The sequence below is a fragment of the Felis catus genome, chromosome E1, assembly GCF_018350175.1.
Source record: "Felis catus isolate Fca126 chromosome E1, F.catus_Fca126_mat1.0, whole genome shotgun sequence".
NCBI lineage: Eukaryota > Metazoa > Chordata > Mammalia > Carnivora > Felidae > Felis > Felis catus.
The window spans coordinates 45,613,304-45,639,892 of record NC_058381.1 but is presented as its reverse complement, the minus strand read 5'-3'; the positions used below and the strand labels follow the sequence as shown (position 1 = coordinate 45,639,892).

Sequence of the window (26,589 nt, the reverse complement as noted above, 5' to 3'; positions counted from 1 at the left end):
GGCTCTGTCTCTACAGTCCTGGCACCATTTTGAAGCATCTCACAGCAGAATGTCCTGTCTGTCCCTGGAGTCCATCCTCTGTCCCTCTGACTTGGTCTCTTTTTAAAGGTTGTCTTGTCTCTACTTGAAGCTCTACATCAATTCCTACATCTACCCACACTGCATCTGAGCCCAAACCATGGCAAACAGCCATCACCCCATAATTTTTTGAGGAGACAGGACCCTGGGCTGGGTAGGGCTGGCACAGAGCAGCCCAGCCACTGGAGTGTGCCCACAAAATGTGGCTTCTGATGCCACCTGCCGGTAGGGAAGGGCAGCCGGTAGACCAAGATCGTGCCAGGCAGAATCCCAAGGCTTCACGAGAATTAACTCCTTTAATTCTCCCAATGACCGTCTGAGGTTCGCACTGTTAGTGTTCCATTGACAGATGAGGAAACCAAGGCACAGAGAGGTTAAGTAACTTGCCCAAGGTGCCCCAGCCAGTTGGGGGTGGGGAGGATTCAAATCCTCGCGATCTCTGCACATGGAAGGGAAGGGGCTGGTGGGGAAGTGGGGGATTCTGAGAGGCCATGGGGTGGTGGTACAGAGGCAGAAGCTGACAGCGGCACCAGGAGGGTGGGGAGAGGGGGTTCTCACCGGCCCCCAGATGGTGACACAGTCTTCCAGGCTGTCCCGGAAGTTGTTGGGCTCAAATGGGTGCCAGTGGGTGAAGCTCACGAGGCTCCCATCAGACCACTCAAAATTCATCTGCAGTTTCAAATCATTGAGGCCAATCCACAGCTCCTCCACCTCTGGGATGCAGCAGGGGACAGGGGAGAGAAGACACGGAGAGGTCAGCCTCAGCCACCAGCAGCAGAGGGACAGTCCCACAGCCTCTTGGGTGGGACCGGATGGGCGCTGGGAAGGCCCTGCCCTCCACTCCGGGTGTGGACGAGCAGCCGCTCACCTTGCTTGATCTGCTTGGTGATGAACTCCAGCTCGGCCATGCTGTGGATGCTGAGCAGGTCGCCCCCGCCCCGCAGACACGCCTTCTTGGACTCCTGCCAGCTGCGCTTCTCAGCCTGCAGGCGGTAGCAGTGGCCCTGGAAGGGCTGCCAGCTGGGCTCGCACTCCACCTTCACGTTGGCCCACACGTCTGCGGAGACCCACGAGGTGCCGTTCAGGACCAAGCCACCCAGCCAGGATGCCTTGACCCGCTGAGTGTCAACATGGGCAGGGCCCTGAAGTCACCTCCTCCCCACACCTGCCTCAGATCAGCCCTGGCCGCCAGAACAGGTCCGAATGCCGAAAGGTTCTAAAAAGACAAAGCCCTCCAGGGCTGCTGGAAGCCCAGAAGCAGAGCCCCAGGAAGTGGTGGCAGATTTCACCCAGGACAGGACAGCCCCTCCAGCTAGGGCTTTCAGAAAGAGATGAGTGGGGAGACTCAGGTCAGACCAGCCCTGGGAGCCTCAGTTTCCTCCTCTGTAAATGGGATTTCCTGGGGTGCCTGGGTGGCTCAGTCTGTTGAGTGACCGACTTCGGCTCAGGTCTTGATCTCACGGTTCGTGGGTTCGAGCCCCATGTTGGGCTCTGTGCTGACAGCTCGGAGCCTGGAGTCTGTGTCTCCCTCTCTCTGCCCCTCCCCCGCGCATGCTGTTTCTCTCTCTCTCTCAAAATAAACATTAAAAACATTTTTTAATGGTATTTCCTATTATAAGATTCAAACTTAGCTCATGTCCACCTTGCTTAATAAATGAGACCACTGTCACTACCTCAGAGAGCATATATTGAGTGTGGACCCAGGGCCGACCTCGGCAGTCCAGGATGTAGGGATGGGGAAGTGGGGCCACCAGGCCCGAGGCCCAAGAAGTCACTTGCTCCTTCCCCTACCCTCAGCTCCACTCAGGGCTGAGAAACTAACCAGGGACAGGCTCTTCCTCACCCCCACTTCCATGCATTTCAGGGTCACTCTCTAGGGATCCGGGTCCCAGAGCAGCTGAAGCAAACAAGCCCTCACCTGGGCCTTGGCAAGAGAAAACAAGACTTTACTAAACCACCCACAATGTCAGGCTCGGGCAGGACTCTGCCCAGCCAGGCAGGAAAGCATGCACCCACTGGAAGCGTCACCCCAGACCGGGATTCTGGGATCCACTCCATTCTGTGAGACGCTCCAGGGTCCAGCATAGTGCTTCTCAGAGGCCTGAGCCTGAGCTGACTCACTCCTCGGCTCTGACTTGTCAATCATCTCCTGGGCCTCCCGGCTAAGACCCAAGGTTGCCGCCACAGACAGAACCCAAGTTCAGACCCAACGGGGCCTTCTTCCGGCTGTTGGGAGGAAAGAAACTCAGGAAATATGGATGCCTTGCGGACACAACGGTGCCTGCCTTTGGAATGACATGCCTTGCATGATGAGACCCAGAAGACAGAACGCATTTGAGAAATTGCTTGGAAAAGATGCCTCATGCAGAGTGGGATGAAAGAGTCAGTCCAAGGCCACAGACACATCTGCAGATCCAGGAGGCCTCAGAGGAGACCTCCCCCAATGGGGACACACTGGCGAGATCCAGGAGCCAGGGGACTTGGTGAGGAGCTAGGCCCAAAGGGGGCCACAGATAGGTCAGGCCTGCCCACAGTAGGGCCCTCCTTCCTTCTAGGTCTGAGAAGACCTTGACTTGGTGCCTGCCCCAGGCCCCCTCTAGCTAGAGGGGAGGTGCCCTATGTGTGGGGTGCCAATCCCTAGGGGAGGAGGAGAGAAAGCAGTGGCTCCCACGGCTACTGGACTCCTGTCGTAGCCCTTCCAACCCACACTGACGAACATCTTCTGCTACCCACGGTCACGCTCCTTTGGGCAAGGCCCTGTCTCCAGCCTTACAACAACCCTGCAAGGGGTAGGAGCTTATTCGCGATTTGCGCTCAGAGACAGAGCTCCTTGCCCAAAGCCACACGCAGCAGTCCCCAGAACGGTGCTGTGCCCATTACCCCAACCTCCTCCATAGGCCCCTACAGCTATCTCTGTGAATCACAAATGTGAGCAAGACACTCCCTGGCTTAAAAACCCGCAGAGGCTCCCCACAGCCTACCTGGCCCCACCCAAACTTGACCCAGCAGCCAAGACCCTTCAGGGACTGGCTGCAACCTGCCTTTCTGAACTGTTCTCTTCAGCATGCCCTCTAAGCCAGGGTGCCTTGGCTGCACCTGCACACACACCTTGCTTGACGATCCTGTGAAATGGAGGCCAGGTGGAGGGGCTGAGAGTCCGCATTTATAACAGCATCACGCTGCCGGTCCAAACACCACACCCTATGTAGAGTCTACACTCCAACTAGACTGCAATCCTCACCAAACTTAAAGCTGCTGTATACTTCCATGCCTCTGCACCTTTGCACATGCTGTTCCCTCTGCCAGGAATGCCCTTCCCTCACACCTCTTTACAGTCAACTTAAAAAGCCCAAATCAAACGTCACGTCCATGAAGCCCTCCTTAACTCTCAGGAGCTTAAGCAGTTTCTTCTCTAGGCATGTCTTCTCTAACATTTATTACACATATTTTTATAGTGGTACACAACTCGGGATATTCCAATTGTGTGCTGAGATGTCTGTCACCTCCGGCTTGAGTGCGACTGCTACAAGGACCGTGCGGATTACCAGCATTTAACCACATTCCGGTTAGTCCATCAGCAGAGAGTCCCTTGTGTCGCCGCCCGACAGGCCCGTCCCCCGCCCCGCGCCGGGACCTCCGCTCACCGGGGGACGGGCGCTCGGCCGTGGCGTTGGGCTTTTTCTTGCACACGTAGGGCAGCGCGATGCTGCAGTCGCGGTTCTGCCAGCCGCCCGAGGACTCCGTGCGGATCACCCCGCAGTTCTCCTCACTCGGGTTGTCCGGCTGATCTGTGGGGAGGGGAGGGGAGGGCGCCAGCAGCCCGGGAGAGAGATACTCAATCACACCCGGGCCTCCTCCGGGCCCTCCTCACAGCCTCCGGCTCCCTCGGGGCCCCTCGCTGCCTCTCACCTCCGCCTCTCCCTCCCCCCTTGGGCCCAAACCCTCCTCCCGACACTGGTGACAGGCCCCCGGGGCCTCCCTGGCCGGGCTGCCGGTGCCCTGGGTGCAGCTGAAGGGACGGACAGGGCCTGAAATCCAGCCCGTGCCCCAGGCCCTGCGCCCTGAGGAGAGGGCATCGGGTTCTAGTTTACGCAAGGCCACTGCACGGGCCCGGATGGGGCGGGACCCGGTCCAGGAGGGGGTGGAACCCGGTCCAGGAGGGGGTGGAACCTGCCCCGCCGCCCCTCCCCCACACGGCCTGGAGAAGGGTTCCCGGGGAGGAATAAATAGGAGACCAGATGCCTGTGCAGTCCCCAGGCCACCCTGCGCCCGAACCCCACGCCTCACCACTCTCCCAGTTGAGGTACTTCAGGGGCGAGTTGTCCGACCACTGCCAGCCTCCACTGGTGTCCAGGTCATTAAGGCCAATCCACAGCGTGGAGCTGTAGCCAGTGAGGAGCCCTGACAGCAAGTCAGAGACAGTGAGAAGGGGACCGGCCTACCCGCGGCCCTCCCACTGTGTGCGCCCCCCCCCCCCCAAGGGCATCCGTGCCCCACCAGCAGGAAGGGCCCAGGGCCCTCCAAAGACGGGCAGCAGGGCCCAGGCTGCCGCAGCCCTGCCCTGCCGGGCTGCCAGACCCAGGATCCCCCCCCCCCACCCCACCCCGGGGACTGCCCTGCCGCCTCACCGTTGATGTAGGTCTGCTCGTGGATCTCCGTGATACTCAGCAGGTCCGCCCCCTGCTGCTCGCAGCTGGCCCAGGCCTCCCTCCACGACAGCGTGGACTGGAAGTTGAACTGGTAGCAGCTGTCAGTCAGCTGGTCCTTGTCCCAGAAGGTCTCACAGTCGTTACCTGCCACCACGACAGCGGGACATGGGTCCCACACGGGAGTCCCTCAAGGAGTGCAGACCCCACACACGCTGCTCCGCGCTACGAGGAGGGGCATCTTATCACCCCAGTCCGGCAAGTTCTTCCACCCACGCTGAGGCCCCTCGGGGTCGGCCTCCCTCCAGGAGCCACCCTGGCCCACCCTCTCCACCCTGCTCTCACTCTTGATAGGGCAGAAGCCCCAGCGCTCGTCCTTGCCGTAGTCCTGGGTGGTGGCACACCACAGGTGCCCATCCTCACGGCCCGTGCTGGTGCAGCTGTGGAACCACTGGTTGTCATACTTGAAGGGGATGGTGCACGGCTTCCCATGGGAGTTTCCCTGGATGGTGTAGACCTCTGCAGAACGGAGCCAGTGTCTTGGCATCTGGACCCCAGAGGCTGCCCGCCTCCCTCCCCCCTCAGGGAAAACCCCCTACCCCAGGGAGCTAGGGATGGGGCAGCGATGCGAAGGCCAAAGCGGCGCTTAAGGCTTTGAGGCCCCCTCCGCCGTCAGATCAGCCAGGGAACCTGGGAGAGGTCCTGCTGCTCATCCCACAGCGCTGGGAAGGGGTCCCCCCAGCGCCCCCCATGCCTGTCCAAAATCCAGCTGCCCCTCCCCACAAGTTCCATCTCAGAACTCAGGATGTCTTACAGGAAGAGGACCCCCCTGGACAGAGCTGTCCACCACAAAAGGCCCCTCACTGAGTGACCCCGGTCCCCGGTCGCCCCTGCAAAATGGGGAGCAAGACACCAATGGGGTTACTCTAGGGTCTACCCTGGAGAGTGGGCCTGGGAGAAGGGAATTTCAAATTTACGTGATACGCTTTTGCACCGTTTGAGGTCCTCGCAAGCATGTATTAATTTTTTAAGTCCTTAAAAATAAATGCTTTGAGGTTAATATTCTTAATTATTCCCAAATGCTTCCCATTACAATTAAAGATACGGCTGCCAAGGGTCTGTATCTGTCGCTCCTGCATCTGTCACTCTGTGGCTCCGGTCCTCCTGACACTGGGGCGGGGGCCCACCTCTTCCCGGCAAGTGGCCTCTCACCATAGTAGGGCCGAGCGCACAGATCCTCATCACTGCCATAGATGCGCCACTGGCCACCGCGGGTCTGGTCGCCGCGCTCGGGGCTGCCGGCCTTGGATGTGTTGCCAGTACGGCCCCCCAGGAGCAGGGACAGCTGGTCACCCAGGGTGCGACAGTGCCAGCGGAGGTTCAGGGCCTCCCGGTCACACTCGTACATGCCCAGGGAGGCTGTGGTGTTGGTGCCCGGCCAGCCCGTGCCCAGGCACTGCATGGCACCCAGGTTGAAGAGCCGGTTTCGGGAGACCCACTTCCAGCGCTGGGCGGGAAGGCTGGCATTGCAGGCTGGGGAGACTCTGACTTGCCCACCCTGGGCCTCCAGGCAGCCCTGCAGTCCATGGCTGAAGATGAGGAAGACGTTGGGTTCTGGAAGGGAAGGCAGGGCATGATGCCATCCCAGGGGCTCTCCTGGCTGGCTCTTGATGGCCAGTGCCACCTTCAGACGCTGCCCCGGAGCCTGAAACCGGCTGCATGGCCAGCCTCTGCTCTAGCCCCATGCTCAGCCTAGAGGCAGAACTCAGCCCTCCATCCCACCTTCAAACAGTAAGCCCGACTCCACCTGGCAAGTTGGGCGCTGTATACTTTTCCCAAGATCTTGTGAGGAGCAGTGGACACACTGACATCACTCGGCACATCACAACTTTATCCCAGGCTCCATGACACAGTGTGGTGTTCCCACCAAAGTTCCTCTCTGGCCTGGAGTAATTGGTCTTGTTCTTCCCCTTGGCCCCTCAGCTTCACTGGCTCCTTCCTTTCCTGACTTCTAGAATCTTCTAGAACGCCCTCCACCTCCATATCCAACCACTCATGCCTCCCAGAACCATTGCACACCATTTTTTAAGCAGCATTTAGCTGGGCTAAAGCTAGGGCTTCCCCCAGTCACTCATCAATTCACCCATCGCCTCACTGTGCAGACACTCTGGGGAAGGCAGTGAAACCCAACCTGCCCCCGAGCACACTGACTTTACAGATTAAGAAATGGAGACTTAAATGTATGGGAAGTTGACAGTGGTTGCCTGGGAGCTGGGCTGTGATGGGAATGGGGGGTGACTGCTAAGGGGTACAGGGTTTCTTTTGGGATGATGAAAATGTCCTACAGTTAGAGTGGCATGATAGCTGCCAAATTCTGTGAATAGAGTAAAACCCAATTAATCGTCTATTTTAAGTGGATGAGTTCTCTGAGACGTGACTTACATTTCAGTAAAGCTGAGAAAGAGAGGTAGAGAGGGAGAGATGGAAGGAAGGAAGGAAGGAAGGAAGGAAGGAAGGAAGGAAGGAAGGAAGGAAGGAAGGAAAGGAAGAAGGGAGGGAGGGAAGGAGGGAGGGAGGGAGGGAAGGAGGAAGGGAGGGAGACAGACAGGAATAAAAAAGAGAGAGGATCATGGTTAGTTTAGAGTCATGAGGTGACCTGCTCACGGTGTCACACAGCCAGGAAGCAAGCCCAGGCCTGACATCCACGTTTCGTCACCTAGTTGTACACAACACACACACAGCACATCCCTGTCACCAAGGAATTTTTGCATCCATGAACCACTACCCCCTCGGGATAATTTCCAGGTCTTAAAGGCATGAATCTGACAGCTAGGGTACAAACCCCAGCTCTGCCACTTAACGTGTGACTTGGGGAAGCTGCATTCCCTCTCTCTGACTCAGTTTCCTCATCAGACTATTGTAAAGGTTAAATGAGAGAATACCTGTAAAGGGGTCAGGCACACAGTAAGAGCACTGTAAATTATTGCTGTTGCCATTTATTATCATTACTATTCCATGTTATAGGTAAAGAAATTGACCAAGGGTAGTGAAATGATTTGACCGATCACAAGGCTGGTCAGAGAGGAGCTGAAATTTGGTCCTGGTCTTCGGAGTCCAAACCTCAAGCTCCTTCTGTTCCACCATGGTCTTATCATCCCTCTATAAGTCATTCTCTTGGCCAGCTGGAATGATTTTTTTAAAGATGTGAGTCCCAAATCTTTAAAAAAATAATACTGGAGTGTTGAAGGTCATAAAGTAAACAGTGATGAATTCAATGACATAATAATCTTTTCCATGGCAAAAAAATACCATGAACAAAGCCAGAATTCCAATGACAAATATATACATAAATTACTGATGGCAAATAGCTTATTCCCTAATATAAAAAGTTTCTACAAAAAATAGAATGAATTATGAGGAAAATATCAGCAGCAGTAGAAAAGAACACACATACACAGCTAAAAAAATGAAATGCAACTGGCTCGTAACTATTTGAAACAGCCTCACTCGTAGTAAGATATAAAATAACATACGTGAGGTAAGTTTCCCTCCTACTTAAAGTCCTTCAAAGGCAATTAATTCATCATTCTTCAAATAAAATTCAGACTTCTTACCATGAGCCACAAGATCCTACATGATCTGGTCCTGCCTACCAGTCTGATCCTGGATCACACTTGCTCCTTGCTCAAATCACAATGGTCTCCTTTCCCTTCCTTGAACAGGCTTGGTTCTTTCTTTTTTCTTTCTTTCTTTCTTTCTTTCTTTCTTTCTTTCTTTCTTTCTTTCTTTTTTTAAGGTTTTATTTTTTTAAGTAACCTCTACAACCAACATGAGGCTCCAACTCACGACCCTGAGATCAAGAGTCATGTGCTCCACTGACTGAGCCAGCCAGGAGCCCCAAGCTTCTTACTTTCTTGCCTCAAGGTCTTTGCATGGTTTTTCCTGCCTGATATTTCACTTCTCAGAAAAGTCACATCTTTAAAGAGGCCCTTCAGACCTGTAGTAGCTACTCAGTTACTCTCTATCATATTGCTCAACTGTAGTTATCTTCACTATTTATTATTCTCTGATTTTTTTTCAACATCTGGGTTCTCTGTGCACCTTTGTCTAATGATTATTTTTTCTCTTGATTATGGGTCACTTTTCCAGCTGCCTGCATGTCTAGTGATTTTTGTTACATACTGGACATTGTGGGTAATGTTATAAAGAGTCTGGATTTTTTTTTTTTTTTTATTGTATACAGGATGTTGTAGATGACATGTTATAGGGAGTCTGAATTTTTTTTTTTTTTTTTATCTTCCTAAAAAGAATGTTGAGTTTTGTTCTGGCAGGCAGTTAAATTACTGGTGGATCATCTTGATCCTGTAGAGGCTTGGTTTTAGGCTTTGCTAGGGTGGGGTTGTTTTGGTTTCGCCTTTAGTCTTAGGGTGCGGCTGTTAGCCTTGGGTTTAATCATAAGGTGAGACCCTTCTGGAGTTTCAAAGGAAAACCTTAGGCAATTACCAAGCCCCTCTAACTTAGTGGATCTTGAATTCCAAACTCTGTTCCCTCAGGACCAGGCAGCATCTGAAACCTCTGTCTCTCAGCTGCTGTTTCTTGGTGGATTCCCGAATGCCTCACCCTGCCCATGCACAGTTTAGGAGCTTCTGGAAGCCCCAAATGGTGACCAGTAAAACTGCCACTTTCTGTCTGAGGTCCTCAAATAGGGCAGTGCTCTCAGGGAGATATGCTGCTTAAATGAACCTCTCACTTCACCCACTTCTTTTCTTTTGGTGATTTTTTTCCTCCCCAGAATCTGCCTGTTTTTGATTGCTCTCAAACCACTGTGTTTTATATTATATCCTTTGTGTATAAGTACCCTTGTCTAGAGAGTTAGACTGCTACCAACTACACTGGTATTTCCAGAAGCAGAACTCATTATCTGATGTTTCTATTTTGTGTGTCTCTCTTCTTGTTCATAAGCTCCCAAGGACTTTCTCAGTCTTTTCCACCACTGCACCCAAAGCACCTACAACTTGGCCTTACGTGCTTAATAAATACTGGATGAACACGTGGATGAATGAATGAATGAACGAACGAATCTCCTGCCTAGATGACAATCACAACCAATCAGTCTATCTTTCTGTTCCTTGATCCAGCTGCCAAATTAATTTTTCTAAAACAGAGCACTGTCACAGCTTCTGTCACTGAGTGCTCAAAACACCACGGTAAGAAGGCTGATGGTGCAGGGACACTGGTCACTCTATTCTTCAACAAAACCAGGATGGGGGTCCTCTGTTCCCTCCCCACAGCCTGCTCCTTCCCTTCCAGCCGCACTCTGGAACCATAAACTGGCCCCATGACTTAATCCAGGCCTGACTGAGGCTCCTCTAAGGACTGGGTGTTTGATTCTCAAAATGTCCCCTCCAGTGAGAAGAGTCAGTAGTAACAGAAAGTGGCCCTTGGCAGGGGGTAGGGAAAGGGCCTGGGACCGGAAAAGGGAGAAAATAGTGCTTGCTTTTGTAGATGTTTCTCAGAGATGGGACAGGACAATGCAGCCCAAAACATCACAGGAGCCCACAGCAGCCCAGGGGGGTAGAACCCTCTGCTCCTCCCCAACCAGAAAACCCACATGTGGGCTGAAGCATTCCGGCCAGGCTGTGCATCATAATAAATGGCAAATGAGGGGTCTGAAGGGGTCTGTGTCAGCCGGGGGGGAGGCAGTCCCAGGGTCAGGCCACCTTTCCCTCACTTGACAGATGAGGAAACTGAGACCCAGAGAGGAGAAGAGATTAGGACGCCCAATCGCAGTACTTTTCAAGGTGTCAGTTTCCTCCTCTGTCACATGAACCACGCCTGCAAGTCCCCTCCATCCTAGGACATCCTAGGTTCTGGGTTCAAATCCACGTATCTTCCTGGTGCACCTGCCGTGTGTGTGGCATGTCCCAGGCAACGCTGGGGCCAGGAGGAAACACACAGCACTGTCCTAGTTAGAGAAGGACAGTGGGTTTGGACATGGCAGAACATGAGGCAAACAAGCCCTTAAAAGCCAGGTGTCTGGGGGTGTCAGAGAGAGCTGTGCTTCTGGAGGGGGCGGGAGACTCTCTGAAGACACTAAGGGTCTGGAGGAGGCAGGGGTGAAGAATGCAAGTCAAAGAACTGCCTTGGCAGCAAATGAGAAAAGAACAAGGAATTTGGGAGCAGAGGGGTGGAAGGCAAGAGAGCTACAAAGGGGAAGCTGAGGGGGATTCTTGGAGGTGGATCCCGGGGACTTTGCCAAGCTGGGACCTGAGTGGGGCGAGTTCCTGAGAGAGCATTTTCCACCCAAAGTCTAGGGGGTAGTGCCTGGGCCCTCACAGAAAGGAGGCTCTTTCTCCAGGGCCCAATGCAGGAAGAGATCAAGCCCAGCCTTGGCTGAGCTGGAAACGGTAAGGGGGCGAGGGAAGGGCACAAAGGTGTTTTGAGCTGAGACCGTGTTCTTTGCAGCCCTGTGCTCAGCCAGCCCGCATGAGGCAGCAGAGGGAGCTCAGGGTACAGAGGCCTGATGTCCCCCCATCCCGGGAAGGCCCCCTCCAGCCTTACCCATCCCTTCGCCTCACTCCACATGCCCTGGGGAGCATCAGGCGTCAGCACAGGAAGTAGAAATGCCCCTCACAAGGGTTGTGGTACGTACATCCCTCAAGGACAAGGACGACCTCCTGCATTTTGTTTGCAACCACACCACGACCAGCACAGTGTTGTGCACCAGGTTGTGTGTGGCTCCTTGTGTACTTGCTCAGTGGGTGAATAAAGAAATGAATGAAACCGGGCAGGAAGCTATATGTTGAGCACATCTATCCATCCATCCATCCATCCATGCATGCATGCATTCATTCATTCATTCATTCATTCAACAAACACGTATTGAGAATTTCACAGGTGCCAGGCACGGTGCCAGGTTCTGAGAGTACAGTGGGGAGCAACAGAGACATAATCTGGCCCCCACCACCATATGGTCTGGTTGGCACTGGGCTCTACATGGAAGATATGGAGATGGTAACAGAATCCCTGAACCTCACTGAACTTCTCTCAGTCTCTGGCCTTTGTTTTTGTCTGCCCAATGAACTTCCCATCCCTTCTTCTTCTTCTTTATAATTTTCTTGCTCTGGCTACGTGAGTGGGCACAAGGCTCACTCCTGGCCAGTAACAGTGTCCATCCCCCTGGCACGGTGACTGGGCACATAACTCAAACAGGGCTGATCAGAGGCCTCCCCTGGAATACGTGATTTTCTCTCTCTGTTGTGATCGCTAAACTGCGGCTGCCAATGGCCATGTCTCCTACCATGAGGGAAAGACCTTCCTGCTACAGACGAGAATGGGGACACTGGAGAAAGAGACACAGCTGAGCAGTGGAAGGGGAGGAAACTAGTCTTCATGTGCTGAATACCCAGTCCCAGACCCAGAGTTCCTGTGGCTCTTCTTCCAGCCTGTGAATCACTCCGGCTCACTGGCAGCCACATTCCCCTTTTGTGCTGAGCTTGTCTACAAGGGTTTCTGTCCTTGTAACCAAAAGGACCCTGATAAACACACAACCCTACGTCTTGGAGCCACAGCCTCTCTCCCAGCCTCCTTACTCCCCAGAGGCCACCGTTCCAGGATTCCCTCTGACCCTCAGACCAGCGATGGGCCTCTTGGGCTTGTCAGAGGAGGTACTTGGAGGCCAGACCCCCACCCCATCCTCCTTAATCACCCTTCTGCCTGCTCCCCCAGAGGCTTTCTCACTTGTGCAGATGACAAGCATTTATGACTAGGTACGACGGGGAAATTAGACAATGCAGCCTCTGGCCTCGTGACATTTACAATGAAGCCGGAGAGGCAGAACTCATGAAGCAATCCATGAAAAAGTTACAAGCAACACGTCAGCCCGTGTGTAAAACCCCCAGGTCCAATTCATACTGCGTGGCTGGGGATGAAGGTGTTGGAAAGCATGGATTTTCCAGATAACAGCAATCTTTCTGCTGCCGTGTCCACCCTTCCTTCCTTCTCAGACATCTCCAAGTCGTCAGCCTGGACATTTATGCCTGTGCTCAGAAGCAACTGGGTTTTAAGGCTATGTGCCCTACATTGAGGAGCCCCTGTCTCCTCCCTCCCTGTTGACTCTCACCGTGGCCTCTTTTCCTTTCCCATCTGCTGTGAGGTACATGCAATGCTTTGGCGGAGTCCTGAGGCTGAGTGCAAAAGACTCAGAACTGTCTCTGTCTCTCAGGAGCAAAGCTCTCAGCTGTCCCAGCAGCTTCCCGGCACTCAGCCCAGCAGCGAAGGCAGCCAGAGGTCTGACCTCGGATAAGACGGCTGCTCTCCATTACAAGAAAGACATGGTGCTGAAGGAAGCAGAGGGGAAGTTAATTCTAGCGGAGTGTCTGGCACTCAGCAGACTCTCAAAATCTGCTGAACGAGAGGCATGTCAAACAAAACCCTGAGACGCACCAGCAGAGACAAGAGCAAGGGAAGGTGTTCCAAGGTGGGGGAATGGCGAGAGCAAAGATTGGGGACCCAGTCACCAGCCTGGCTCAGCTCCTAGGGACCAGCTGGTGAGCCCTGGGGGCTGACCACATTTGGTCCCCGGGGGCATGGCAGGGTGACCTCTAACCACTGAGTCTCTGTAGTTGGCCCTTCTCCTCAGGCCTCCTCAGGCCATGCAGAGGCAAAGGGTCATCCCAGGGAGAGCCAGGGGCCGTAGGGCCACCAGCCAAGAGGAGCAGCTGCTTTCAATAAGCCGCTTGGCCCTGAGGCCAGGCCTGGAAATGTCCCTGAGTCAGCAGAAGCTGCCAGCCCCTCCCTGTTGAAAAGCTAACCCTGGGGACCCAGCACCCCACCCTGCCCTACCTTCTGCTAGAAGGTCCATGCGCACATTGGACCCGGATGGGGGAGGCGGGGCATCCCTTCACAGAAGGGCAGGACAGTTACAGGACACAGGGGCCCAATGCCCTGTCCAACTGTGCGATATCTCCACCCAAATCCTGGGCGATTGTGGGCTCCCGTCTACTCTCCACCCTCCAGGCTTTTCACACTCTCCTCCCTCCTCCCAACCACCCCTGCATTCCAGCGGGGCCAGACTGCCTGCTCTCCATTGCTTAAAGTGCATGTGACCCAACTCGGCACACGCAGCCCCCCTCTGCTGCTGTCACACGTGTGTGTGGTGTCTCTCCCTCTCTCCCTCCAGCCATGGTGAGCTTCCTCTATCAGTCATTTCTAGAGATGTTCTTCTCCCCCCTTAAAACGTATGTGCTGCAAAATGTGACCTGCTCCGTCCCAGGAAGATGTTGAAGCAGTCTCTGGGCGGGGAACGGGTTGAGGTGGACTTGTCACGTCCACGTAATAAACGCAAGAGAGGGGGTACGTGAAGCGGGTGGGAGCGACCTGGATTATTCGTAAAATCGGAGAGGCGATTTTCACCTTCCTGCAACTCTGCCGGGTCCCCCCACCCCCACCCCTCGGCCCCCACCCTCCGGGCTCTCTGGGAACCAAATACTCTCAGGCCCTGGCCTCCCCCCTGGCGATTTAGTGGTGTTTGATCTCACCCTCTGCCGGCTTTTGTCTCCTCAAACTAAGGCATCACAATCTTTGCGGCCTGTCCTTTCCCGGGCCCCATCTGGCAGGATGAAACGGGGATGCCGCCGGGCCCCTACAGAAGCGATCACGCCTCTAAGCTCCGGACGGACCGTCGGCTCCCAGGCCTGTCCTCTGTGCCCCTTCCCCAGCTGGACTCCTCGCGGGAGCATCCCCGGGGCGGGCACACCTCGACCCCTTCCTCCCTCACCCCGCCCCAGGACCTGGGGGCAGGGGGCCGTCGGCCCCCGGAGTTCTGGGTCCTCGCGGCCGCGCGCCCCCCTCCGCACCGCGCCGCCCCCCTCCTCGGCCGCGCGCCCCCCTCCTCGGCTGCGCCGCCCCCCTTCCCGGCGCCCCCTCTCGGCACCGCCCCCCCAGCGTTTCGGCGCGGGGCCTCCGCCCACCGGCTCCACGGCCCCGCTCTGCGAACGCGGGGTCTGCGCGGCCCGCGGCCCCCGGCGCCGTCTGCCAGCCCGCCGCCAAAATAAACAGCGCAAAGTCACTTCCTTCCCCCAGGGGGCCGCTTTCACCACGACTGCCCGCTCCAGTCGCGGCAGGAAGTGGCTTTTTCTGGGCCGGCACCGTCCAACCCCACTGGCCCGCCCGCGAAGAGCCAGATTCAGGACTGGAGGCGAGGCGCCCTAGTCACCTGCCCAGCAATGCCCACCGACGCATGAAAGCACGCCCCTACCAGTGCTGAGCCACGCTTGTTTATCTGCAGGAGGAAGTCGCGAACGGACAATTTCATTATATCGCTGACAGGAGAGCCGTCTGGGGCCCCAGGCACAGCGCCAGGTTGGGTATTCCATACCTGGTTGATGGAGGATGGATGGATGGGTGGATGGAGAATTACTTTATTAGGAAATGCGCAAATGTGGGGAGAGCCGCTTTTTAAAGTTTAGTTTTGACAAAGTGGCCTCAGGTGTGTGGGGGCGAGGAGTAACCTAAAGCTAAAACATTAGATGGCCCCTGGCTCGTTGAAGAGTCAACGGAAGAATTTCCTTTGGGCCTTTCTGTATTTTCCAATTTTCCACACTGAAATAATTTTTTAAAATTAGATAGCCACTCACAAGATAGAAATGTGTAGAGAATTACACTGCATGTAATGGTTTGTTTGCTAGAAACTGAGGTTTCAAATAGAAACATTCCATTCACTAGAAACATTTTGTGAACAATTTCTAGATAAGTCTTTCAAATAACACTTTTAAAACCTGGTAGGGATTCCCACCCCGCTGCCCGAGAGGTCCTTATTGGCCTCCGTCTCTGGCCTCTCCACATGCTGGGCATTTGCCTGGCATAGTCTGGACTCACGATAAATGTTTGTCAAATGACAAAATGAACGCAGACTGTGGAAATCTTAGAATTCATCTTGTCAATCCTTTAGAATAGTGAAATCAAACACATAGGGAGACCAGACTTGAAAATTCCCTGAGCAGACAAAAGCAGTTTAGTTATAAAAGCAAAGCTTAATTTAGCTTATTTTGCAACACAGGCAAATCTAACTTGAACTGGGTCAATACTTAACGTGTGCCTCTGAAAATTATAAGCAAAACTTAAATGGATCCCCAAAATTCATACGAGATAACCATGAACCATTTCCCTTTCATTTAAGAAAATACTAATATTAGGGGTGCCTGGGTGGCTCAGTCGGTTAAGCATGGGACTCTTGGTTTCAGCTCGGGTCATGATCGCACGGTTGGTGAGTTCGGTTTGGGAGTTCGAGCCCTGCATCCGGCTGTGTGCTGACAGTGCAGAGCCTGCTTGGGATTCTCTCTCTCCCATTCTCTCTGCTCCTTCCCCACTTACTTTCTGTGTGTCTCTCAAAAACAAATAAATAAACTTTAAAAAAAAAAAGAAAGCTCTAATATTATAACTAATCGCTGTGAAGTATAAACAGCCACTGCCTCCACACTATCTAAGTGCTTTATAATCATATACCTCTGAGCCTCATTCCATGTTTTGGTTTGAGTCCTCCTGGTTTGCAATCTTTGGTGTGTGCACAAGAAACTTTTACTAATTATATTTCAGTGATTCATTCTTTTTTCTGAAACTTTGACAAGAATGTGGAAACAGAAACATGGAAAGCCTAAGTGACTTGTCCAGAGATCCTCATACAACTGGAACCATGATCTTTTCATTGGAAATACAATTTGTTAAAGTCCTAAATGGCACAAGGCCAGTATTTGCTTAAATAGGTTGACCATATAATTTATTGTCTAATATTGAGAATAAAAAGGGGAGTTCATGATAATTACACATGTACCACAAGATTGAACCAGGGCTGTCCCAGGCAAACTAGGACATAACGTCACCCTGCACTTATGGAAAGAGACACAAATAATGAGATGTAAAAGTATTGAAATATAAAAGTTAATGTTTACTGTGGGCTTGGTAGGTACCAGGTGCCAGGTTTCAAGCCTTTTCTCGTTAATTCTCATAGCGGCCCTCAGAAGCAGGTAAAATTACCATCTCCACCTGACAGATGAGGAACATAAGGTATTAAATGAGAGATTAAGACAGCTTGATAACAGCTTGATAAGGGGCAGAGCTCAGAGGGGAGTCCAAGAGGACCGGGTCCAGAGCTGAGCACTGAACAACTTATTCCAGGTGCTTTAAATTGATAACCTACAGGTGGGTTATATTTGGTCATCACAGTGTGTGAAAGAAAAGTGAGGCAACATTTAAAACTGAAGAGATTTCAGAGGGTCCCCTGGCTGGCTCAGTAGGGCATGCAATTCTTGATCTAAGGGTTGTGAGTTCAAGCACCATATTGGGCATGGAGCCTACTTAAAGAGAGAGAGACAGACAGACAGACAGACAGATTTTACATAATAATCTGGATTTCCAGTTTCCAGTGTGTCCACAGGCAGCCAGTCCCGGTTCATGGGTGGAGCTGCCCACCTGGGAGGGTGCTCACTAGCTTGCCACAGTCCCCACCCACCCCTTTTGCAAACCCCCCAGCCCCCAACCCAACACTGAGGTAGAATGCAAGCAGCCACATAGTATCATGTTTGTACGACTGTTTTTATCAGAGAGGAGAAATGTTCTTCAGTATCCTGGTCTCTATTAAGAGTGACCAGAGGGCGCGCCTGGGTGGCCTGGTCAGTTAAGCTTCGACTTTGGCTAGGGTCATGATCTGGCCGTTCCTGGGTTTGAGCCCCGGGTTGGACTGGGGCTCTGCACTGACAGTGTGGAACCTCCTTGGGATACTCTCTCTATCCCTCTCTCTCTGCCCCTCCCCAACTTGCACTTTCTCTATCTCTCAAAATAAATAAACTTAAAAAAAAAAAAAAATGACCAGACAGCTATGCCTATTTCAAAACCAAAAATAAAAAGGGGGGGAGGGTCCTCTAAGTGAGGCTCTATTGCAAGCACAATGTCCCTGTGACATGTCGTATCCCTTTCGTAACACATTTCTGAATCGCAGCACAAGACTTTGAGAAATCATGACACATTTCATAATGACCCTTTTCCTCTGCTCTCTGGCAATTTCCTGACCTTCTGACGTGGCAGCAGCCAAAGATGACTTGTTTGGTTCTAGAAGCAAAGCGTGGCACTCTTCAGGATCTCCCTAACACGATATGCCGAAGATCAAATGTTTGCCGGCTTCTGGAATGACGGGCCGAGAGCACCTTGCCCACACCTTCTCCGGGAAGCACAGCGGTGGAGCAGTTAGGAGATGAGCTCTGCAATCTGTACCCACCCAGGTTCAAATCCCTGTGTGGGCCCCGGGGCTGGCTGCCTCACTTCTGCAAGCCTTGCTTTTGGAAGGACATTAATAAGGCCCGTCTCCTGGGTTTCTGGGAGGATTATGCAAGAAAATGGTGGAAGATGCTCTGTACCTGGTAAGTCCTCGGTAAGTGGAAGGGCCATAACTATTTTCTGATATTTAAGCGAGAGCCTCTGCCTTGACTGCGGCTGTGAGCTCCAGAATCTGTGTTTTGCAGCAGAGAGCCTGGGAACCAGGCTTAGCAGATGCTGCTGTCTGGATGAGAGGAAACGATAAGAGGAAATAAGGCCAAGGACGAAAGTGTTTAAGCTGGTCTTCCACAGAATTAAAAGAAAAATAAATTCACAGTCCAGACGCAGGATCCTCCCCCCAATTCCCGTGGGTGCCTTGGCAACCACCATTTGTTTCTGGCCTCTCAACTTTCGGCCCCTCCCCAGGTGTGCCTGGAAGGGAGATACAGGCGGAAGAGGCCGCAAAGTGTGTCAGGGCAAAGCGAGGGGGTCTCTGGGAGAGTTAGGGCGGCCTGGGGTGTACCCTGGTCCCTACCACATTCCGGGTCTGCAGAAATAAACTCCAAGGGCCGTTGTAAAGGGAAAATGAGGTCACAAAATACGCAGCTGGAAGGGAGAGTGTGGAAGGGAGTGGGGTAGCGCCCACACCCCTCAGCCTGGCAGATGCTGGGACAGCGGGTGGACAGAGTCTGCAAGGGACCTTCTCTGGGGCTCAAGCAGTCATGCGGCTGCGGGGCCCCGTTACCTACAAGAAGGAGGCTGGAAAGGAAATCTCAGATCTGGCTCAGGAGTTCAGGTTCTGATCCTGCCATTACAATCTCAATGACGTTAGGGGACTCTGTCTTCTTACCCGTAAACTGAATTATAAAATATTCTCCCTGACTCTTCACAGACTCCTCCTGGGGAGATCTACAGGGAGAGAAGTCTATGGAATCCTGACACGATCCTTTTAGGGTGTGTCTCCCTCAGTGACCAGTTCCTGGAGAACAAGAGCTGTGTCTCATCCACGCGCCTCCCGAGCGCATGGCATACAGCAGGTGTTCCCTACGTGTGTGCTGAATTGAACAGGACCCGGGGAGGGAGAAGGCAAGCTGTGTCCTATGGGTAAGGGTTTAACATCCTCTAAATTATACCCTCTTAAAAACAGATCTCCATATGGACAATGAACAGAAGGGAATAAAGTGAAAACACAAAATTATTTGTTGTGCCAGGAGGTTGGGATTACACATAACTTTCCATTATATTGTTACAATGTTTCTAGAGCAAATAAAACTGAGGGAAGGAAGACACAGGGGATCTTAACACCTTTGAAGAAACCAAATATTTCTGTACATCCCACAGAACCTGCCTCAGTGTCCAATGTTTGTGAATGTAACTTGCTTTGCCCTGGACGGAAACAAAGGGTCTCATACACAACACCGCACTACGGCCACCACCATTGTGACATCACCCAGACCCACAGTAACACACTAGACCTGACCTACAAAGGAACGTCTGTGCCGGTCCCCTCATATTACTTCTCTTTCCCCAGCCTCCGATGCCTTTTCCTGATTTCTTTCGTACAGTTTTTAGAACCATATAAAAAAAAAAAGTACTCCTCCCACAACCATCACTCTCTGATATCAATTTAAAATCATGGTGTGGTGGGGCTCCTGGGTGGCTCAGTTGGCTGAATGGCCACTTCTTGATTTCGGCTCAGGACGTGATCCCAGGGTCATGGGATCGAGCCCTGAGTCCAGCTCCTCCAGGAGTGTGGCACCTGCTTGAGATTCTCTCTCTCTCTCTCTCTCTCTCTCTCTCTCTCTGTCTCTTTCTCTCTCCCTCTGCTACCTTCCCTGCTCACGTGTGCTTTCTATAAAATAAAAATTAAAAAAGAAAAAGAAAACAAGATGTATTTAAAAATAAATAAAATCATGGTGTGGTTAAGAGCTCTCAGGCTCCAGATACAAGGCTGGGTTTGAAACCCTGCTCTCAAACTGGTTATTTGACCTCTTCATCCCTCAGTATTGTCATCTGTTCAGTGGAGAAAAGGGTCAGCCTGTGCCAGGAGCCGTGCTGGGTACTACCCACCAGGTAGTTGGCAGTACTGGTTGAGCCCACGGACAGAAAGGCCTCACCAACCTGCCCGGCAAAAAGTGAGCTTATGGAAGTAGCAGTAACCTCCATGGTAGTAGGAGGGTGACTTTCTTGGAGGAGAATTTGACAACATATATCAAAAGCCTTCAAAAGCACAAATGCAGGGCACCTGGCTGGCTCAGTCAGTGGGGCACACGGCTCCTGATCTCAGGGTCACGAGTTCAAGTCCCATGTTGGGTGTAGACACTACTTAAATAAATAAATATTTTTAAAAACTAAACTAAAATAAAATATTAAAATAAAACAATCTCACTTCTATTTTCCTTAAAAATGTCTATGCTTACTTATTATTTTTGAGAGAGAGGGACAGAGCACAGGTGGGGGAGGAGCAGAGAGAGAGGGAGACCCAGAATCCAAAGCAAGCTCCAGGCTCTGACCTGTCAGCATAGAGCCTGATGCGGGGCTCAACCCACAAACTGCGAGATCATGACCTGAGCTAAAGTTGGTTGCCCAACTGAGCCACCCAGGCACCCCTCTATTTTCTTTTAAATCAAGTAATGTCTGGAAAAACATTGGTACTTTCTTGTTCTTAAACTTGAGTGTCTAAATTGCCTGCGGAGCAATGTAGGTGCCCAGGCCTGGCAACAGACCTACTGAATTGGAACCGCAGAGTAAAGGAATATCTGGATTGTAAACAAGATTCCCAGGCACCCCAGAGTTTCGGAACCACTGTATACACCTAAGTGTCAACAGTGGTTATCACTGACTTAAGAGATAGCTGGTGGGTTTTTTTCTCTTCCTTGCATTTTCTACAATGAACATATTTGCTAATTTTAAAAAGATAGAGAATGTGTGTGTGTGTGTGTGTGTGTGTGTGTGTGTGTGTGTGTGTCTGTCCTTTGTTTCAAATGTAACCCTAAGTGACCTCAACCTATATGTGCAGAGTTCTACACTAAACTCAGCCCATCTGGAAAGGGAGATTACAGAAATAAACCAGAAGAGATGCTCCCCGGGAAAGTCTACAGATGGGGGAGACAAAACACCTAGTCCTTGTGCCAAGGAGCAGAGACTCGTAACAACAAAGAAGCTGGGTGAGTCCGGATGCATTAAACTGATGCCAGTCAAGCCACCTCCCCAGCCTGAGCCAGGATACCCATTATTTTGTAGATCCAATATGCTAGGATGCATACAGAGTTATCCACAACAGCGAGATGAGAAATGACCCAAATGTCCAACAAGGGGTAAGTTATGGTACAACCATACAATGGAATCCTACCCAACCAACAGAAGCATTGGGTAGAAATACATCAATAACGTATTGGCATACAAAAGAATGTTACAAAACAACATGAAAACATTTATGTCAAGTTTCATAAAAGAAGGGGGAGAGAGAAGGGAGGCAATTTGGAAGGATATTCTCCAAAATGTTAAACAGTGGTTGTTTCTTAGTGATGAGATTTCAGGTAAATTTTCTTTTTTGGTAACTTGTTCCTATTTGATTTTTTTAATGCTGCAAGTAAGTGCAATTTTTTACAATCGCGGAAATGTATTCTTTTTTTATTAGACAGAGAAAGCACGAGTGGGGGAGGAGTCAGAGAGAGAGAGAGAGAGAGAGAGAGAGAGAGAGAGAGAGAGAGAGAGAATCCTAAGCAGACTCCACACTCAGCACAGAGCCCCATGCAGGGCTCGATCCCTCTACCCCAGGATCATGACATGAGCCGAAACTGAGTCAGACGCTCAACTGACTAAACCACCCAGGCACCCCAAAATGTATTTTTTTAATGTTTATTTATTTTAGAGAGAAAGACACAGAGCATGAGTGGAGGAGGAGCAGAGAGAGAGGGAGCCACAGAATCTGGAACAGGCTCCAGGCTCTGAGCTGTCAGCACAGAGCCCGACGTGGGGCTCGAACTCACAGACCGCAAGATCATGACCTGAGCTGAAGTCAGATGCTTAACCGCTTAACCGACTGAGCCACCCAGATGTCCCTACGATGTATTTTTTGAAGTAATCTCTACACCCAAAATGGGCTCAAACTCATGACCCCAGATCAAGAGTCACATGCTGTGTGACTGAGCCAGCCAGGTGCCACCCAAATAAAAAATTTAACTTAAGAACAAACTGGAAAATACTTGTAACAAATGCAGCAAGAAGCTTATGTAAGTCAATGAGAAAAACACAGACACCTGCATAATTTTAAGCCGCTTAGATCTGAAGAGAGAAGATGATCGAGGATAGGAACACAGTTCACAAAGAAAAAATGCTCATGTCTAATTAGGCCACAGAACATCTTTACAAGCACTTGGAATACTAATAATACTAGTAACGCTCTTATTTGCTGGATCTGAGCACTGGCTTCATGGGTGTGCTGTTTGTGAAAACTCATTGAACTGAACATTTATATGTTCACTTTCCTATATTTATATTATACTTCAAGAATTAAAACTTTTAAAACCAAGGGATTGATAAACACAAAGTTCAGGGCAGAGTTGGGTTTGGGGGAATGAAAAGGAAGACAGATGAATAGCACATAGCTAGACAGAAGTATTGGAATGTCCTCTGTCTTGGATTCGGTGGTGGGTTCCCAAACGTTCATTATATATTAATCAATACTTATTTGTAAAATAAAAGAAGACCATGGAAGGAACCAAACAGGCCAGCATTACATCCCTGGCTCTGCCACTCACCAGCTATGTAATCCTGGCTCTGAGTGTTTCTGGCTCAATTTCCTCATCTGTGAAAGGGAGGCATAGGAGACTTAAAATACTGTATACGTGGAATTGCTTAACACTGACTCTGGCCGACTTGATGCGCTCAGTAAATATTCGTGTAGTCTCCATTTCCCATTTGTTGCACAGTGTTATACAGAAACGTATACAATTTTAAAAAGCACAAAGCCTTCCAAAAGCCCGTCCCCTTAACTGGCGCCCTTCTGATGTGCTCTCCAGTATGGGACGTACGTAGTGCTACTGAGTGCTTCTAGAGTGCTGTGTCCTGCTGTTGTCTAAGTGCAAACTTGCACTTCAGCGTCGTGGGTCCTCTCCCCTAGCCCCCTTCTGTACACACTCGACGGCTAAGTACAAGGTAGAGAGGGGCAGCCTCGCGTTTGGAGGGGCTTTCCAAACAGGCTCTTCCTGTTAAGGGGAAGAGCGTAGAGGTGGGTCCCCACAGCCGCTCCGCGACCCTGCGCTCGCCCCGGGAACCTGCCTGCGTTTTCGGAAAACCCGCCCCGAAGGCTGAGCCCCGGGTGGAGAGGCCCTACTCCGATTCGGCACTTACAAAAACGACGGGAGAGGAGGGTGGGTAACAGCGGGGGGAAAACCGCAGCCAAGGTCTCGGCAGGTCAGCGTCTCAGGCCCCAGGGCCGCCCACCCCGCTCCCTAGCATCCCTCCCGCCTCCCGGGGCCAGGCCGCAGTCGCCTGGCCGAACCGCAGCCCAAGACAGATACCTTGGCGTCCGGGCCGCCCAAGAAAGGCCCGCCCTTCCAGCGCGCCCCTGATTGGCTCTGCCGAGTCACGTGCTTCGGGCTCGGACCAGTTACGCGGTGGGAGTCAGGGGAGTGCTGCTGGCGTCACGTGGTTGGACGAGGAGAAAGTTGCCCCCTGCCTCCCAATTGCCAAACACGCAGACGTGTTCAAACAAAAAAAAGGCCTTATCTGTAATCACCCTTGTTGGATAATACGTAACACAATATGGTATAGAACAGTAGAATGTGACCTATAACCTCTGCTAAATTTTGGTATGACTTTTCTACCAATTTTATCTATAGACTCAAAATACACTATATACTCATGTGTATGCACATAATATGCATATGTGTACAGTGTGTGTATATATATATACACATTATATATGCAGATACATCACACACCTACACAGACGTTTTTAAATCTTGTTTTTGTCCTTTATTAACATCTCAGCAAAAGGATTTTTCTGTCTCTAAAAACTTTTGTAAAAACCATTTTCATGGCTATGCTAATCCATGAGGCACTGTATACTACCTTTCATTTATTCACTATTAATAGTCTTCAATTTATAGATTTTCATAATTATAAATAATGTTATATTGAACATATTGTTACATCAATCTTTGTTGGCACTATCGTCAGGGGTGAAAATGGTACCTTATTTGCTACTAATTTTAAACATTTTCCATAGGCTTATTAGATACTGCTACTCGTCTTCTTTGCAAAACTCTGTTCACAGCCTTTGCTGTCTTACCTATTCTGATTTTAGATGCCTTAGAACTACCGGGGAGGGGCACCTAGATGGCTCAGTCGGTTAATCGCCAGACTCTTGATTTCTGCTCAGGTCATGATCTCACCATTTGTGAGACCGAGCCCTGCGTTGGGCTCTTCACAGAGCGTGAAGGCAGCTGGGATTCTCTCTCCCTCTGCCTCTCTTCCCCTCTCACTCTCTCTCTCCTGAAATAAATAAACTTAAAAAAAAAAAAAAAACCTACTGGAGATTCCTGTGTTTTTCCCTATTGGCCTCTATGAGCTTCTTGCCAAAGACATAATAGATCTCTCTTCCCTGTGTGTTGTTTTTTTTTAATTTTATTTAAGACTCTGGTCACAACTGCTTTCACTAATGGTAACCACTCTCCTGATTTCAAACAGCATAGATTAATTTTGCCTCTTGTATTTTATATTAGTGGGATCATGAGCTCCCTCGAGTCTTGCTCAGTGTTTGTGAACTTCATCCACACTGTTGCACGGAGTTGCAGATTGTTCCTTCTCATTGCTCTATACTATGCCCTTGTGTGGGGCTACTCTAATGTATCCCTTCTACTGTTGATGGGCATTTGGGTAGTTTTTAGTTGGGGCTGGATTTCAGTTTGAGGCTATTATGAATAGTGCTGCTATTAATAACTTTGCTTTTTTAGCTGTTCCTTTCCTTGTTTTAGTTGAAGCTCCTTGGATTATCTACTAAACACAAAGGGGAAAACATAACTTTTTAGTGGAGAAATCTGGTAAACAACATGAACCAAGCGACCAAAGTTAGCATTACCAACAGAGGAACAAACATACTTAATGTGACACAATGGAAAGGACACAACATCTCCCATGTAGTTTTCTTTCCAAAAATGTTTAACATGAATGTAATGAGTGAACATCAGACAAATATAGACTGTGGACATTCTACAAAACAACTGGCCTGAAGTCATTAAAAAAATGCAATGCTTATAAGACAAAAAGACCAAGCAACTATTCTAGAATAAAAGAGATTGAGGAGATGTGACAACAAATTGGATCCCGGACTTTAAAAAAAAACAGCTGTAAAGGGTATTCTTGGGACAACTAGAGAAATCCAAACAAGGACTGCATGTAAAAAAAAAAAAAAAAAAAAAAAAAAAAAAGGTTGTATATTTCTTGAATGTGATTATGGTATTATAAAGGATAACGTCTATGTTTTGAGTTGATGGTGAAGTATTTAGGTGTGAGATGTCATGCCTACAACTGTCTCAAAGCTTCACCAGACACACACACACACACACACACACACACACACACACACACACACAGTGAGCTAAAGCAAATGTGACTAAACGTTAACAGTTGGTGCTTCTAGGTAAAGAGTATATGGGTGTTCACTATTTTCTCAGCTTTTCCAATGGCTTGAGGAAGTATAATATCAAAGTAGTACTCTGGGATTTTTTACCCCACTCGACATTCTGTCTCCAAGATTCACCCATGATGATGCATGTCGCTGAGGTTCACTACTTTCACTGCTGCATTATATTTCATTGTGTGTCTATACTCTGTAATTTATCCACATTTCTTTCAATGTACATTTGTTTGTTTGGCTATTATAAAGTGCTTCCAGGCTCTTCTAAACCAGCATTGCTCTTCTAGCCTCAGATCCTTCAGAAATGAGGTTAAGCATCTTTGGGGTTGTACCAGAAAATCCTTTCTTGGGGGCCATGACTGACTGCAAGGCTGTTTCCAGGTGAATTCCTACTTGCCCAGGCTGGTCTCACTCAGGGCTTCTCTCCTCTCAGACAGGTTCCCAACCCCATGTCTGAGATTGCAGAGATGTCTATGGCTCCCATCTTTCTTCTTTTTTTAAAGTTTATTTATTTATTTTGAGAGAGAGAGCGAGCGAGCGAGAGAGAGAGTGCACATGGGGGAAGGGCAGAGAGAGAGGGAAAGAGAGAGAATCCCCAGTAGGCTCAGAGCTGTCCATGCAGAGCCTGACGTGGGGCTCAAACTCACAAACTGCAAGACCATGGCCTGAGCCAAAATCAAGAGTCAGACGCGTAACTAATTGAGCCACCCCTGGGGGTCCTCCTGGCACATTGTCGGCACTCAGGAAAACAAAACCAAAACAGTTAAGTGAATAAACGAAAAATGAAGGTCCATGATAAGGCATGCATCCCCACTTGTTACTAGCATGTGCATAGTATTTTGTAAGATTGCCTTGTGGTCATGAGAACTTGCCTTCTTAGACATATCTGCATGCACTGACATTAGTTGTGTA

The 26,589-nt window shown here is 50.5% G+C and overlaps 1 protein-coding gene and 1 long non-coding RNA gene across 4 annotated transcripts in view; one reads left to right on the top strand and one right to left on the bottom strand.

Annotated features, from left to right (window-relative positions):
• MRC2 (mannose receptor C type 2) overlaps nucleotides 1-26,589 on the bottom strand; it is a 51,817-nt gene that overhangs the window by 16,786 nt on the left and 8,442 nt on the right. For 2 of the 3 annotated variants that reach the window (XM_023244718.2, XM_023244719.2), the window contains exons 2-8: nucleotides 5,937-6,338; nucleotides 5,070-5,243; nucleotides 4,707-4,871; nucleotides 4,366-4,479; nucleotides 3,723-3,866; nucleotides 947-1,135; nucleotides 637-791 (exon numbers count right to left, since the gene is read on the bottom strand). In XM_023244718.2, the coding sequence (XP_023100486.2) occupies nucleotides 637-791; nucleotides 947-1,135; nucleotides 3,723-3,866; nucleotides 4,366-4,479; nucleotides 4,707-4,871; nucleotides 5,070-5,243; nucleotides 5,937-6,338 (1,343 nt within the window). Of the gene's footprint in view, nucleotides 1-636; nucleotides 792-946; nucleotides 1,136-3,722; nucleotides 3,867-4,365; nucleotides 4,480-4,706; nucleotides 4,872-5,069; nucleotides 5,244-5,936; nucleotides 6,339-14,982; nucleotides 15,116-26,589 lie in introns of those variants that run through there. The other variant, XM_045045238.1, reaches the window with a different exon arrangement.
• LOC109494406 lies at nucleotides 17,593-19,230 on the top strand. The gene is made up of 2 exons (XR_002149266.2): nucleotides 17,593-18,136; nucleotides 18,925-19,230. It is a non-coding gene; the product is annotated as an uncharacterized LOC109494406 (long non-coding RNA).